Source organism: Pipistrellus kuhlii, unplaced genomic scaffold, assembly GCF_014108245.1.
Source record: "Pipistrellus kuhlii isolate mPipKuh1 unplaced genomic scaffold, mPipKuh1.p scaffold_m20_p_89, whole genome shotgun sequence".
Taxonomy (NCBI): domain Eukaryota; kingdom Metazoa; phylum Chordata; class Mammalia; order Chiroptera; family Vespertilionidae; genus Pipistrellus; species Pipistrellus kuhlii.
This window is the reverse complement of record NW_023425594.1, coordinates 636002-652677: the sequence shown is the minus strand read 5'-3', so window position 1 is coordinate 652677 and position 16676 is coordinate 636002. Positions and strand designations below refer to the sequence as shown.

The 16676-nt window shown below is 52.9% G+C and overlaps 1 protein-coding gene across 1 annotated transcript; it reads right to left on the bottom strand.

Moving 5' to 3' along the window:
* Positions 1–9434: 9434 nt before the first annotated feature.
* On the bottom strand, positions 9435–16157 carry LOC118712372 (zinc finger protein 135). The gene is made up of 5 exons (XM_045577376.1): positions 15381–16157; positions 13810–13967; positions 13536–13662; positions 12641–12736; positions 9435–11658 (listed from the first exon to the last, which is right to left on the bottom strand). Exons 1-5 carry the CDS (start codon positions 15574–15576, stop codon positions 9752–9754), a joined length of 2484 nt encoding a protein of 827 aa, XP_045433332.1. The 5' UTR covers positions 15577–16157; the 3' UTR covers positions 9435–9751.
* Between the last annotated feature and the right edge of the window lie 519 nt (positions 16158–16676).

The window sequence follows — 16676 nt, the reverse complement described above, 5'->3', positions numbered from 1 at the left end:
AGTGCTATCAGTGAGAGCAGCTTTCAGCAGGAGCTGTATTGACTCGTCTCGTTCAGCAGTGATGTTTGGTGAGAGACCCCCATGATGCTCCACACCACAGCAGGCACAGAATTCAAGGAGATTGCAGTTTGGATGTATCCCCATCTGCTGGGTGCTGAGGACTCATTTCAGAAGAGGCACTTGGAGATGGATGTTGCTTGTGAATGAACAGTGACATTACCCCTCTTAATCATTTGTATGCCATAAGTGTCTATAGATGAAAAGACGGACCTTTTTAAATTAAATTCAATATATCATGGCAGTTAACTGGTTAAGGAAAGACTGCGCACTAGTAACGGGCTGCCAGCTGCTGTAGAAATGTGCTTTAGTCAGTTGAATCAGAATGACTGAGTTGGTATGTTTACCTTTTGTTGTTTACTTAGGACACTTCTGATTTGTTCAATCCTGAACCATAATTTCGTTTTGTTGCCATTTTGAATGTTATAATGGGGCAGGCGACGACAAAAAATGGCATAAAGTAGGTTTGCCATGTGAAGATTTGTTTACATATGGATGTTGTTCATGGAGAAATAAATGTGGTTTCCTTAGGGAACTGCAATTGTGTGTGATATTTTTTTTCTCTATCCCTGTTACAAGTCCTACATTGTTGCTGTGATAATTTCAAAAAGAATACAAAGGCCCAGGACATAATAAGTTTCTTCTTAGGAACTTGGATTCTGAGGGGGTGTCACTGTGGAGGAGAGGGTGGGCCTCGGAGAATGAGGAGTTAGGAGGCTACAGAGAGGTGAGGGATGACTGAGAACGTCCTGCCTGTGGCAGGTGGCCAAGTGAGAGCCACTTAAACTGGCCAGAATCACAGTGAAGGCCCCTGAGGTCATTAAGGCTAAGGTAGCCCTAGCCAGTTTGGCTCCACGGAAAGAGCATCGGCCTGTGGACTGAGGGTCAGGGCATGTGCTAGGTTACGGGCTCAATCCCCAGGGTGGAGCAGCGCAGGCAGCAGCCAATGATTCTCATCACAGATGTTTCTCTCTCCCTCTCTGAAATCAATAAAAATGTTTTTTTAAAAATAAGGCTGGGATTGACTTGTGTGGTCATAAGCTGCTAAGTTTGTGGCCATTTGTTCCTGCAACAATAGAAAACTTACAGCCTTGAAGAAAATTCCCACCTGCCCTTTCCCCTTCCCTTCTGGCCCACCTTGCTCCCACCGACACTCCCATTCACGTCTCACTTTCATACGAACTAGGAAAGCTCTCCCTTTGCAGAGCCCACGCTTTGGAGACCCTAAAACTAAAGCACCAGGGCTCACAGCTGGAGCTGCAAGAGGCTCATGGACTGTGAGGGGCCCAGTGCCTCGTCCCACAAGCCCTTTCTGACTCATGATGCTAGTTTGTTAGTCCTGCTTGCTGGAGCAATGACATTTATTTTGGGCTTTTGAGCACATTGCTCACCCCAGTTGCTCCTCTCTTAAAATTTCCTCCATTTTAGCTTCTCTCTCTCTCTTTAAAGATCTTTTATGCTTCTGAAACCGGTTTGGCTCAGTGGATAGAGAGTCGGCCTGTGGACTGAAAGGTCCCAGGTTCAATTCCGGTCAAGGGCATTTATTTACCTTGGTTTTGGGCACATCCCCAGTAGGGGGTGTGCAAGAGGCAGCTAATCAGTGATTCTCATTGATGTTTCTAACTCTCTATCCTTCTCTCTTCCTCTCTGTAAAAAAAATCAAAATATATTTTAAAAAATAATAAAATCTCTACTTAAAAAAAAGATCTTTTATGCTATTCAAAGGAGATTCACTTATTTTTTGTTATTAATTCTCACTCGAGGATATTTTTTTCCATTGGTTTTTAGGGAGAGTGGAAGAGAGTCGGAAAGACAGAGAGGAACATCCATGTGAGAGAAAAACATCGATTGGTTGCCTCTTGCAGGAGCCTGTAACCAAGGTACATGCCCTTGATCGGAATAGAACCTGGGATCCTTTGGTCCACAGGCCGATGCTCTATCCACTGAGCTAAACCAGCGAGGGCGAAAATTTACTTTTTATTCGTTAATATTTTTATTTTAGTTTTCTGAGGATATTTTCCCATTGATTTTTAGAAAGAGTGAAATGGAGGGGGAGGGGAGAAACAGCGTTGTTAGACATAATTGTTTGCCTCTCACTCATGCTGCGGATCTAGCCTGCAACCCAGGTAAGTGCCCTCGACTGGAATCAATTCTGAGACCCTTCAGTCTGCAGCCAACACTCTATCCACTGAGCTAAACAGGCTAGGGCTTTAGCAGCTCTTGAAGTCCCCAGCATGGCTGGTCTTCAAACTTGATCAGTTCCCTGGATAAGCAGACTGGGCCCCCACATCTCTGTGTCACCACCTCCAGCTCTCATTTCTGTCATCTGCTGCTTCTGCTGCCTTCTCCATCTTCATTTCTTTTATTGACTTCAGAGAGGAAGGGAGAGGGAGAGAGAGAAACAGAAACATCCATGATGAGAGAGAATCATGGATCACCCGCCTCCTGTGCGCCTCACACTGGGGAGGGAGCCCGCAACCCAGGCACGTGCCCTGACTGGGAATCGAACTGGTTCAGAGATGGAAGCTCAGTCACTGAGCCACGCTGGCCAGGCCTCTATCTTCATTTCTTTTTCTTTTTAAAAAAATATATTTTGTTGCCGAAACCGATTTGGCTCGGTGGATAGAGCGTCGGTCTGTGGACTGAAGGGTCCCAGGTTCGATTCCGGTCAAAGGCATGTATATTGGTTACGGGCACATCCCCAGTAAGGGGTTGTGCAGGAGGCAGCTGATCAATGATTCTCTCTCATCGATGTTTCTAACTCTATCCCTCTCCCTTCCTCTCTGTGAAAAATCAATAAAACATGTTTTTAAAATATATCTTGTTGATTTTTTTACGGAGAGGAATGAAGAGGGATAGAGAGAAACATGGATCAGCTGCCTGGTCCCAGTCTGAGGGCTGATGCTCTATCCACTCAACCAAAACCGGCTAGGCCTCTATCTTTATTTCTAAGTCGTCTTATCTCCCCAGTTCTGGGTGTGACCCTGCCTCTGGGTCTCTATCCAGGCCTGGGTTTCCTCTCCTGAGTCTGTCTCTGTCTCATTCTCTCTCTCGCTCTCTGTCGACCTCTCTCGTCTGCGTATTTCTCCGACTCCGGAGACTCCGGGTGTCCAGGCCCTGCCTCCCCGTCTCTGGGTCCTCACGCCCCTGCCGCCCTGGCCCCCTGTCTCTGCGCCTCTTTCTCTGCGTGTCCCTTCCTGTCCCGCTGCCTGGCTCTCCCCAAAGAGGCTGCGTCTCTGGTTGTCAGGGCGATGCCTCCTCATCCTCGTTTACCGCGTTGCCGTGGTATCCATAGTGACGCAGCGCGCAGGGATTGGTGAGGCGCCGCCGCTGATTGGCTACCTCCAGACGCGCGTCGCGGAGGACGCCCGCTGCGTTCTGGGAGTTGTAGTTCGCGGCGCTGAGGTGGGTCTTCCCCGCGGCCGTGCGGCGCCCCGGCCTGGCTTTCCTGAATGGTTCCAGGGGGTCGGGTCCGAGGTGGGGGCCCGCGTTCCGGGAGGGCCGGGGCGGGGGGTAACGCCTGGGTCTGCGGGGGAGACGCGGGGGTGAGGGGGACGGGGTGGGGCGGGGAGTGCGGTTCCTCCCGGTGACCTGAGGGGGTCGGTTTGAGGTGGGGCCCGCCCGGCCCGGGGACCCGCCTGGCGAGGGAACCCCCGTGGGAGAGGGCGAGTGGGTGCTGCCTGTGGGGAACCACTGAGGTGTTCTTTATTTTTTAATTATTTTATTTTTTAAGAAATATATTTTATTGATTTAAAAAATATATATATTTTATTTGCCGAAACCGGTTTGGCTCAGCGGTAGAGTGTTGGTCTGCGGACTGAAAGGTTCCAGGTTCGATTCCGGTCAAGGCATGTACCGTGGTTTCCGGCACATCCCCTGGTAGGGGGTGTGCAAGAGGCAGCTGATCGATGTTTCTCTGTCATCGATGTTTCTAGCTCTCTATCCCTCTCCCTTCCTCTCTGTAAAAAAAATCAATAAAAAAAAAATATATATATATATACTTTTTAAAAATATTTTTTTTTTAAAGAAATATCGATGATGAGAGAGAGAAACATCAGTGATGAGAGAGAATCATTGATCAGCTGCCTCCTGCACGCCCCCTTCTGGGGATCGAGCCAGCAACCTGGGCAAGTGCCCTTGGCTGGACTCGAACCTGGGACCCTTCAGTCCGCAGGCCATCACGCTATCCACTGAGCCACACCGGCTAAGTCTGTTTTGTTTTTTTAAGATCATTTTTTTTAATATATATATATATTTTTTTATTGTTTTTTTACAGAGAAGAAGGGAGAGAGATAGTTAGAAACATCAATGAGAGAGTGTCATCGATCAGCTGCCTCTTGCACACCCCCTACTGGGGATATGCCCACAACCAAGGTACATGCCCCTGACCGGAATCGAACCCGGGACCCTTCAGTCCCCAAGCCGATGCTCAATCCATTGAGCCAAACCAGTTTCGGCTTTAAGATAATTTTTTAAAATATATATTTTATTGATTTTTTTTTTTTTTTTACAAGGAGGAATTGAGAGGGATAGGGAGTTAGAAACATGGATGAGAGAGATTTTGTCTACAAGAGTACAACCCTCTCCATCGATACTTAACAAGGCGATTGCATGAAAATAACCTCGCTGGGGCTCTGGCTGCGGAGGGTGGGGGCTGGCGCGTTCGGATGCCCCTGCGGGTTCTCGGCTGTGGGTGCCCCTCGGCCTGCTTCTCACCACCCACGCGGGCACGCCCTTGTCTGTCCTCTGCAGGTGCGGACTCCGCCGGCTGGCTGCCGTCTCACAGCCTCCCGCTCCTTGTTTTGTGTCTTCCTTGGAGCCATGGGTACGTGAGCCCGCCCTCCACGCCGCTGCCCTGCCCCCGGCTGGCACGGTCACGTTCCCCAACCCAGAGATGGGAAGATGCCTCCTTTGGAGAAGGCCTCGGCCCCCCCAGGACCTCCCCGACTCCCCCTGCACTGCCCGTGCCAGGATGGCGGCGGGAGACCCGCTGGAGGACCCCAGGACCACCTGCAGGAGGATGCCTGCCATCCCGGACGTCTCCCACCTCCTCCGGAACCTCGCCCGCCAGGCCCTCGCCAGGCTCTGCCCACTGTGCCGCCCGCCACGGCCGCAGCCAAAGGCGCGCTCCAAGGAGCGGGCGCTGGAGCGGGATTCCTTCTTGAAGATCGGGCCCAGCGAGGCCAGTCCATCGGCGCACCCTCCCCAGGGCAGCCAGGTGAGGGGAGCATGCTGAGTCATTTGGTCTGACCCTGCCGAGGCGTGAGGGGTGAGTTAATTAAACGTTGGACCGAATACAGCCGGCTCATGTTGACGTGGATGATTCTGCATGGCCTCTGGACGACGTGCTAAATGCCCCAAGGGCCCTCGCCAGAGGAAGGCTCCCGCCCCGGGAGTTCAGTTCCCCCGCGTGTGAGAGGATCAGAGGTGAGCACCCCTCAGCGGACGGCGCAGCTCTGCTGTCTGCAGGACCGGGTCCCACCACCCACCACCCTCGACCCTCGGTTCTGTTACAAAACTGTTGGCCTGGGCCCGGGGTCGGCAAACTGCGGCTCGCACGCCACATGCAGCTCTCTGGCCCCTTGAGTGTGGCTCTTCCACAAAATACCACCCCCCCGGCGAGTCTATTTTGAAGACGTGAGGTTAGAAGTGTTTTTCAACCTTTTTTGGGCAAAGGCACACTTGTTTCATGAAAAAAATCACGAGGCACACCACCATTAGAAAATGTTAAAAAATTTAACTCTGTGCCTATATTGACTATATATAAAGTAATTCTCTTGAATAGGAATCAAATAAACACAAAGAAAGTATTTTATAATTACTTTATTATGAAATATTAAGTAAACAAAATAGTGAAAAATTATAAAATTCTTGTCTTGTCTGCACCTACGGCACACCAGGCAACATCTTGCGGCACACTAGTGTGCCGCGGAACAGCGGTTGAAAAACGCTGGGTTAGAAGAAATTCAAGTTTTAAAAAAATGTGGCTCTCAAAAGGAATTTCAATCGCCGTCCTGTTGGTATTTGGCTCTGCTGACTAATGAGTTTGCCGACCACTGGCCTGGGCAACTGTGACTCCCTCGTGGGTCTTCGGTTGGGACAGCGCGGCATGTTCACTGTCTCTTTGAGCCTGAGCGTGAGATGAGCGTATTCGATGTGACCTTCCATGAGTTTACCAAGGTGCCCACCTTGGTTTCTGCCCTCCCCGGACCCTGGCGCTCACAGCCCCTGCCTGTGAGGCCTGCGGCTCCCGAACCCGGGCCGGCGTCGTGGCCTGAAGGCATGGGCTTTCCGGGCCTCCTCGGGGCAGAGACAGGGTCGCTTGGCCTTCCTGGGTCTCCCCTCTCCTGTGGACAGTAGGTCCCAGAACCCCCCTTCCTAGGAGGCTCCCAGGCTCCTGAGCTCCTCGTAGTTTTAATTTTAGATCCTTTTCAACGTGGCTTTCCTCTGGATTGCCACCACTTCCCACCTGCCCACCCCGAAATCTCTTAGCCCAGGGGTCTTCAAACTTCTCTCATTATGAGAATCACCTGGTGGAGGTGTTAAAACACAGATTCCTGATAGCACTTCTTATAGTTGGGATCCGGGAATCTGTGTTTTAACAACTCCACCAGGTGATTCTCATAATGAGAGAAGTTTGAAGACCCCTGTTTAGCCTGTCCATCCCCCAACCCCAAGCTGGGTGTGGCTCTGGTAATTAAAAAACAAACACAACAACTACATTTACTGTTTCAGCTCTTGTTGCTAGCCGGACCCATAGAGTTCCATTCTGCCTCAGGGAGATCCCCCCCAGAATGCATCCCACTCAGCTCTCAGGCCCACGGGCACCTCCTCTGTCACCATGACATCCCTCCCTCCCTCGGTGTCCTCAGCTCCCTACCCGATGTCTCTGTCCGTGCACAGCTGATGTGCGTGTCTTGTTTACTTTTTTATTTGGAAGTGACTTAAACCTTATAGAAAAGGCACAAAAATCATGACAGTACAGAGCTCACAAAGATTTCCTCACCCAGACCCACCTGTTCACATGTTCACACACACACACACACACACACACACACACACGGGGGTGTTCGAAGTCCACATAGCTCCTGTTGGTGATTCTTTTGTTGCCCAGTTTCTCTACCATCAAATTACTGCTTCTCCTCCCCCCCCTCCCCAGGCAACTAATAGTTGATCTATGAGGAGACCTTGAAGATAATGTAGATACCCAGTTTCTTACCAAAGTACACTAGGTCCAGCCTCCATTCATTCTTTTTTTTTTTTTTTTGTAATATATTTTATTGATTGTTTACAGAGAGGGAGAGAGAGAGAAAGCCAGAAACGTCGATGAGAGAGACATCGACCAGCTGCCTCCTGCACACCCCCCGCAACCAACGTACATGCCCTTGACCGGAATCAAACCCGGGACCTTTCAGTCCGCAGACCGACGCCCTACCACTGAGCCAAGCCGGTTTCAGCAAGCCTCCATTCATTCTTGCTGAATTCCTCCATTCAATCAGTCTTCAGCATTGAAGGCTGCAGGGTGTCCATGACCCAGTGCCAGCCCTCCCTCCCTGTTGTCGCTCAGCCCTGGGCACCTCTTTTTGCCCATTTACTCGTCATTATCAGAGGCATTCATGGGCTCCCGTTTTCTCAGTGGTTTGTAACTCACTGCCACCCTTACTGGTTTCGGTGCTCAAGTTGTGCCAGATGTCACGAGTCTTACAGGAAACCTGCACCCTGTGGCATACCCCCACCACTTTTGGAAACTTAAAAAAATATATATATTTTACTGATTTCTTTAACAATGTATTTTATTGATTTTCTACAGACAGGAAGAGAGAGGGATAGAGAGCTAGAAACATCGATGAGAATCATTGATCAGCTGCCTCCTGCACACCCCCAACTGGGGATGTGCCTGCAACCAAGGTACATGCCCCTGACTGGAATCAAACCCGGGACCCTTCAGTCCTCAGGCCGACGCTCCATCCATTGAGCCAAACTGGCCAAGGCTAAACCTATCATTTTTTATAACTATATTTTCAGTTCCCCGTATCTTTATGCCCCTTTAACGATGAGAACTCAGATCCACACAATTAACAAAAAATTTATGGATGCTCAAGTACCTCTAAAAGTTTCAGGCCTTGGCTGGTTTGGCTCAGTGGATAGGGCGTCAGCCTGCAGACTGAAGGGTCCCAGGTTCGATTCTAGTCAAGGACATGTACCTTGGCTGCAGGCACATCCTCAATAGAGGGTGTGCAAGAGGCAGCTGATCAATGTTTCTAACTATTCTTCTTCTCTGTAAAATCAATTAAATATATTTAAAAAAAATAAAAGTTTCAGAATTGCTTTTTCAAATCACTACAAACCTACCGAAAGGAAATTATTGCAAAATAATGCAGATAAGTAATTTGATTGTTTAAAATACACTGATACTTCACATAGGATTCAAATCTGTGAGACTGGTTGCCATGTATTTTTTTTTAGGTAAAATTTTATTTTATTTTAAAAATATTTCTATTATTTTGTCTTGTAAAGGTGGGGAAAAGCATCCTAGGTTTGTCTTGATGGGGCGAGAAACAATGCATAGATGCAGTCAGGGAAGGGGAAGTCAAGGGGAATTGTAACATCATCACTAGCATTCCGTGCTTGATCGTTCCCTACTTGGTACAGATATTTCAGGGAAAATTCAAACCTGAGATGTGTTCTTGGACCAGGGAAGTGATTCATACACAGACCAGAAGACTTTGTCATGAGATGGTGGTGATGCACTTGCATGTGGAACACTGTGTGTTATTTTTTTTTTCCTTTAAAAAATTTTTTTAATACTTTATTTTTTATTTTATTTATTATTTTTAAAATATATTTTATTGATTTTTTTTTTGCTTCCCTCCCTCCCTCCCTCCCATCTGCGTGTTATTTTTAGAGAGTATGACCGTCAGTTGGCACCACTCACAAACACTTCCCAACCCAAAGCATGTAATGTGAGTTAATGATCAGGTCGCACTGCCCTTGGATCTTGTATATGAAAGGCACCTGTTGGGTCTTCAACAGTTTTGTGAATCTGTGGACATAAGTCATGTCCAAACTCACTACATTTTCCCACTTCTCTCTTCTGTGGGTTCTGCAATGTTATTGGGTACTCATGGCTGAAGGACCTCCACCTTGGTCAGCTCCACATTTCCCTAGGATTGACCTGAAGAGTGTACTGTGTGTGAAAGCAAGTGTATGTCCTATTGCTCATCAGAACAAATGGGCTCAAGTCGGGAAGGGATGAACAATGGCTTAAGCTAGGGGTGTCGAACTCAATCAGAGAAGGGGCCAAAATCTAAAATCCAGCCTAAATCGCGGGCCGAATGGTTTACTGAACAGTCATAAACTGTCATTGTGATGGAAACGCAGCGGAGTGCAGTGATGACAGTGCGGTGCGGGCCACATTGCAAGGCCTGGCGGGACGGATTTGGCCCGCGGGCCTTGTGTTTGACACATGTGGCTTAAGCCATTGGCCCAGCCCCTGTAGAGCATACTACTAGTGTGTGAAGGTGTGTGCATAAGTCTGTGATATTGTCCCTGAGTATGACTGGGTCAAGTGTAGGAAGGGAAGAGATGAACGGTGGCTTAAGGCTTCCAATGGCCCAGCTCCTGTAGAGTGCCTCTACCCAGTATGAGTTCTCTGGTGCTTGGTCAGGGAGGAGCTTTGTGTGAAGGCCTTCCCTTAGTCCCTGCGCTCAAATGGCTTTTCTCCTGTGTGGATTCTTCGGTGACGGGAGAGATTAGTGCTCCGCCCAAAGGACTTCCCACAATCTGGACATTCATATGGCTTTTCCCCAGTGTGTGTCCTCTCGTGCTGGCCGAGGGATGAGCTCCGACTGAAGGACTTCCCACATACGCTGCACGTGTAGGGTTTTTCTTTGGTGTGGATCCTCTGGTGCTCTATGAAGCGGGAGCTCTTGCTGAAGGCTCTGCCACACTCGTCACACTCGTAGGGCTTCTCCCCCGTGTGGGTCCTCTGATGCTGAATGAGTGAAGACTGCTGTCTGAAGGCCCCGCCACACCCGTCACACGCATAGGGCTTCTCCGCGGTGTGGACTCGCTGGTGTTTGGTTAGGGATGAGCTGTATCTGAAGGCCCTGCCACAGTCACTGCACTCATAGGGCTTCTCCCCCGTGTGGATCCTCTGATGTTGAGTGAGGTGTATGCTCTGCCGGAAGGTCTTGCCACAGTCACTGCATCCATAGGGCTTCTCTCCAGTATGTGTCCGTCCGTGGTGCCTGAGTAACGAGTCATGGGTGAAGGTTTTTCCACACTCCTTGCACCTGTAGGGCTTCTCTCCAGTATGTGTCCATTTGTGTTGTCTGAGTAATGCGTTCTGGTTGAAGGCTTTTCCGCACTCCTTGCATCTGTAGGGCTTCTCCCCCGTGTGGATCCTCTGATGTCGACTGAGGTGTATGCTCTGCCGGAAGGCCTTGCCACACTGACTGCACTCATAGGGCTTCTCTCCAGTATGTGTCCGTTCGTGGTATCTGAGGGATGAATTGTGGGAGAAGGTTTTTCCACACTCCTTGCACCTGTAGGGCTTGTCCCCGGTGTGAATCCTCTGATGTTGACTGAGGAATGAGCTATATGAGAAGGCCTTGCCACAATGACTGCACTCATAGGGCTTCTCTCCAGTATGTGTCGACTCATGGTACCTGAGGGATGAATTGTGGGCGAAGGTTTTTCCACACTCCTTGCACCTGTAGGGCTTGTCCCCGGTGTGGATCCTCTGATGTTGAATGAGGAGTGTGCTATACCGGAAGGCCCTGCCACACTGACTGCACTCGTAGGGCTTCTCTCCACTATGTGTTGACTCATGGTACCTGAGGGATGAACTGTGGGCAAAGGTTTTTCCACACTCATTGCACCCGTAGGGCTTCTCCCCTGTGTGGATCCTCTGATGCTTCCTCAGGAGTGGACTCCTGCTGAAAGCCTTCCCACTTCTGTTGCCTGCGTGGGGCTCCTCACCTGTGTGACTTCTTAGGGGCTGGGTCGGTGGGTCCGTGTGGTTCGAGGACCCCTCACACAGCGTGCACTCCCAGGGCTGCTCGCCAGGAAGCACGCCCTGGGGTTCGGGAAGTGGAGAGCTCCAGAAGCCTTTTCCACGTTGGCGACTGTTGTGCGGTCTCCCTCCTGGCTGTGTTTGGTGCTGGTGGGTGAGTGAGGAGCTGTGACGAGAGGCCTCGGCACCTTCCTGACATCCATAGCGTCTTTCTGCCGCACTGGTTTTCTGTTGCACGTGTGAGTCCAGGTTCTCGCCTTTCCCCCGTGACCCACACCTGGGAGGGTCTTGTCCTTCAGGCGTCATGGGCTGACTTGGGACATGAGGGCTCAGAGTTACGTTTTCCCCAAACCCGATCCTGGGCTGCTGCCGCTGAACAGATGTCCTTGTAGGCGTGCAGGCCTCCTGCACCCCGAGGCCATCGAGGCTCGCGCGGCTCTGTTCCCTGTGCCCCTCGGCGTCTTCACCCCGAGAGCCCCACAGACCGTCCCACGGGAGCCTCCCCACCAGGACAAGGCTGGACAGTTCCTCAGAGGCGTCTGGCTTCGCAGCTGACAGCTTGTTTTTCAATCCCGTGTCCGAGCCTGAAAACAGAACAGAACATGGAATCGTCCCTGGATCCCGGTTCTGGGAAGGGGAGGTTATCGGTGACTGTGTGGATGGAGGAATTAAAACGACCATTTCAACAGGTTCAAGACTCCACCGGATGGGACCATTGAACCATGTGGCTTTCCAACCAGAGAAGGGACAGAAGAGGGAGGGAACGTACAGAAAACAGGGAGGGGAGTTGGCAGCACAGGCACAGATGGGGCTGCCAGGGGGCACAGAGAACTGGAGCAGAGAAGATGCTGAGGAGTGGGTGACCCTTCAGGGCACACAGGTCCACAGATGCCCATCCCGAAGGACAACAGTGGGCACAGGTGACCGCTGCAGCCAGGCCATGGCTGGTGGCCGAGAAGCTGCCCGTGGGAAGGAGCACGCCGCCCTCCTGCTGTCAGAGGGAGCCTCTTCCGGGGGCCCCTCGCCATGCACTACCTCCCCCCAGAGGTAAAGAGAAGCGTAAGCCCGGCCAGGGTGGCTCAGTGGTTGAGCAATGACCCATGAACCAGGAGGTCATGGTGTGATTCTCGGTCAGGCCACGTGCCCAGTTGTGGGTTCGATACCCAGTAGGGGGCGTGTAGGAGGCAGCCAATCAATGATTCTCTCTCGTCATTGATGTTTCTCTCTCTCAATCTCCCTTTCTCTCCGAAAACAATGAAACAAGTGTGTTTTATTGGAAACTGCTAAAACACCCGTTGCCCAGGGAATGGATGGATGGCTGTGTGTGGGTGCCTCTGTCTGTCTCTAACCAGCACCACCGGAGCCCCCTGCCTCCCGCTGCACCCCACCAACAACGGGGGTCCACACGCCTGCTGAGTGGGACACGTGTGCAGCCCCCCCTCCGTGCTGGCAGGACCCCTTTCGGCCCTGTCCCCGCCTCCACCCCACATAGAACCGGCCTAAGGCTGTGATAGGACCGTGTCTCCCAAAGGCGTCCTCTAGGAATCTCGGTGACACTCATCTCACCTGGGCACACACCTCGTGGGACCTCCTCATCCGGCGGCCACGGCGCTGCCTCCTGACCCATCGGGAAGGGGAGGGGCCGTTTTGGGATCTGACCTCCTGCTCAGGGAGACCCAGGGCGTGAGCATCTGTGTTGCTGGGCCCCTGCCAACCCTCCAGCCACTCCACCTTGGCTCTTCCAGGATCGAGTAGCTGGGAACCCAGGCAGGCCCCGGTAATGTCAGCTTCCGGGTGCTCCCCTCACCTCCGTCCCTAACCCCACCTCGGCTCTGGGGTGGACAACCCAAAGCTTTCCCTGGGCCCCATGGACACGGCTCACTCTTCCAGTTCGGAGGGCCCCTCTGCGAAGGTGACAGAGGTGCCGAGCAAGGGAGGGGCCTGCTGACAGCAACCCAGGTCTGACCTGGGATTCTGCAGCCCTGGGGCCCCTGGCCCCGTGATTCCCGCCTCTAGAACTCTCAGGTGGGATCTGTCACGTGGAGGCCAAACATCCTCCACGATGTTCCCCAAACCCAAACAGTCGGGTCCCTGGGGCCCGAGGCCCATGAGTGACCTGCTCTTCATTCCTAGACCAGCGGTTCTCAGCCTGTGGGTCCTGACCCCTTTGGGGGCCGACAGATGCCTTCACAGGGGTGGCCTAAGACACCCTACATGTCAGATATTTACATTATGACTCATAACAGAAGCAAAATCCCAGGTATGAAGTAGCAACAAAAGTAATTTTATGGTTGGGGGGGGTCACCACCACAGGTGGAATGGTATTAAAGGGTCGAGGCGTTAGGAAGGCTGAGAACCACTGGCCTAGACCCACCCCCACGGGGGACCCAGAAGACGGGGCTTCATTCCAGGGGAGGACTGTGAGGGGCACGGGAGGGGGGGAGGACTGTGAGGGGCTTACCCACAGAGACCAGGAGCCCCCACGTCTCCAGCATCACCTCGCGGTGCAGGGCTCTCTGGGCAGGTGTCAGCCACCCCCACTCCTCCTGGGTGAAGTCCACGGCCACGTCCTCAAAGGTCACCTCCTCCTGGAAGGTCACCCAGGAGCTTCCTCAACGGGCAGGCCCGGCCCTGGCTCCCACCGGGGGGAGGTGGGACAAGGCCCCGCTGGGAGGCAGGGGGTGGGGGGTCTCAAGGCAGAGCCCCTTGAGAGCGTGGGGGCAGGGTGCACTCACCGGGAACCACGCGTCCAGGGGCCCAGCCGTCATCCCCTCCTCCTCTGGCCTCTGGCAGGGACAGCCGGCTGCTCTGCGGGCGGTTCTTGGGGGAGAGAGGACGGGAGGCCCCGAGCAGGTGTCTGTGGGGACCGGGAGCGGAGGACCGGAACCCATGCCTGGAGGTGGAAGGAGCAATGGTGGTGACAGAGCCTGAGCCCAGCGCCCAGACGGACCGGACAGCAGTGACCCTCAGCTCGGCGTTTCCCGGGCCCCTGCAGGGAGCCGGGGCTGCTCCGGGCGCTGCTGGTGAACGCTCGCACAGGTACACACGCCCGTTCCACAGCCTGGTCACACAGACGACTTCCAGAGGGATGACGGTTCCTGTCCTGGATCCTCTGGGAACGGCTGGGTGTGCCTCAGGTTCCCGTTCCCCTACAGGGAGGGCGGTGGCGGACATGGATTTCGCCAGAATGAAGGTGCCACCACGTCTGGCCGTGAAGCGGACCCAAGTCCGTGCACATGGGTTTGACTGCTGCTGAGACTTTGCGAGCCATTTTATGTGTGAAATATATTGTAATTTAACAAATTCTTGTGAAAAATTTCATGACCTTTTAAAGGACAGCAATCTTCTAAAAAAAAAATTCACTCAAATGAGAAATATGCCAAAGAATAAAATAATGCTATACATACCGTATTTTCCGGCGTATAAGACGACTTTTGAAACGAAAAAAAGTCAACCGAAAATCGGGGGCAAAAGACCAAAATTGCACAAAAATTACCTGCAGATCTTGAAGGCAAAGTCTTTTTTTTTGAAGTGGGGGGTAGTCTTATACAGCGAATACAGGCCTAAACCTATGTTTTAACTGTAAAATTAGGGCGTCGTCTTATACACCGGAAAATACGGTAATTTTTTTATTTATTATATTTGTAAATTGTACTTAGGTTGAAACTTTAAAAAATATATTACAATACTACTTTTGCGTTCTATGAAAATTTTTGTAGCTCCATATAGACCAAATTTTTAATCAACCCCCCACCCCCACTCTATACACACACACACAGACACACACACGGTCAATGGTGTCCCGCTTTACCAATGTTAAAATCTGGTCATCATGCTACGGTAGAGCCTAATTTGGGCCTGTCTGCTTTCTTGGCACTTCATTGGTCTGCTCGGGTGGTGGTTGGGCACCTGGGACATTTCTAGCATTATTGTGGTTTTTCCCGGAGGGAGGTGATTCTGGCGACCGGATGAAGCGCCTAGCACGGAAATGGAGCCTCTGCCCTTTGACCCCCACCCTCGGCATCCGGTCCCTCCGAGCGCAGCGGGCAGCCTGGCTGCGGGCACTGCAGGGTCCGCTCGGGGAGCCTGTCTCTCCGATGGGGGCCCAGCGCCAGGAGACGCCCCGCAAACTGCCCCAAAGCCGGGACCCCCACACCGAGCGCCCCGAAGCGTGCCCCCCTTCCCAGAGGAGAGACCAGGCACGGCCGCGCGCAGGGGGGTGCACACCTCGGCCGGCGCCCCGGGGAAGACGCGGGGTCCCCTCCGGCTGGGCCTCCGCGCCCTCGGGGCACCCCAATTCGCTCACCGGACTGAGCGCGCAGACTGCACCGGCCGCTACTTCGCCTGCGCGGGCCGCGACGGGGTCCACTTCCCAGAGGGCTCCGCGCCCCGGTCCGGGTCCTTCGGGCTCGGCCCGACCCGCCCGGGACTGTGGAACCGCCGGTCTCAGCCGCCATGACCCTCCCGGGTCGCACTTCTGTCCACGAGGCCGCGGCCACCATCCGCGGGCCGACGAACTACAACACCCAGAAGGCTTCGCGCGCGCTCCCGGTCGTTCCACGTTCGCCCCGCCCGGAGCAGCCGCCTCACCTGTGAGGCTCACACACCTGCCCGCCTCGGCCTCACTTCCTACCCGAAACCTCCCGAGCCGAATTCTGCGGTCGTAACCCAGGGCTACGGCGACGTCCGTTAGTGAGGTCTGCGCTAGCGCCGGCGGGCACGGAACTACAACTCCCAGAGGGCCGCGCGCGAGGTCGGGACGCAGCTTCCCAAGCGGGTGAGATGATTCCTGAGGAAATTCCGATCCCTGGGGCTTGTCCCCCTGTCTCCCCTCCATATAAGTTCGCCGCCCGCTCGCAGGTAGTCGCGCCACCCCGGGGCGACAAAAAGCAGGGACGTGAGGAAGGAGGGGATAAGAAAGAAGGACGGGGGTACTGACCGGAAGGAAGGAAGGCTGGATTGTTCCCCGCGTTTCATTCCAGGAGAAATGAAAGGGACGGGTCTGGGTCAGCCGGGACGTACTTCATTACCCTCCCATTGTACGGAGACTCCCCGACAGTGACGTAACATTTAAGGTTTTTTTTTTTTGTTTGTTTGTTTTTAAATCTAATAGTAAAAAGCGCTTGGCGACATTCAGCTTCATTTCATCCCAGAACGGTGTGTTTGTCAAAGCGGCCGGTTTGAAATCGGCGCTGAGGAAAAAGGCAACACCCACCTGGGGGAGGCCGCCCACCACGCTGCCGCTTTTCCTTCTGGGAGTTGTAGTTCTTAACTCCGTGGTTCTGGGGCCCAGGCCTGTCACTATGGACTACAGCTCCCAGGAGGCATCTGTCCTCCCCGGCGCCAATTTTTAAAAAATGGAATTTAGGGTCCGATCACCCTGTGAGGTTCCATAGGCCCCCCCCTTTTTCGCCCACGCTTGCAGCTATGACACTAAGGGATTCTTCCCAGTAGTTCACAGGTCAGGTTCCTGTTGCTCATTGTGGCTACCCTTACGCTCCTGCTTCATCGACGGGCAAACTGAGGGGTTCACTGGCAAGACAGACACACGCACGCCGCCCCCCGGCTAGGGGTGAGGGAGGGCGCGCTGGCCCGGATGGCA

Bases quoted from the DNA above. Each gene is read 5' to 3' on its own strand.
- LOC118712372 (XM_045577376.1), bottom strand. From the start codon at position 15,576: ATGGTGGCCGCGGCCTCGTGGACAGAAGTGCGACCCGGGAGGGTCATG. The intron at 13,968-15,380 runs GTGAGCGAATTG...TTCCACCTCCAG, and splicing joins CAGTCTGCGCGCTCAGTCCG to GCATGGGTTCCGGTCCTCCG. The intron at 13,663-13,809 runs GTGAGTGCACCC...GTGACCTTCCAG, and splicing joins CCCTGGACGCGTGGTTCCCG to GAGGAGGTGACCTTTGAGGA.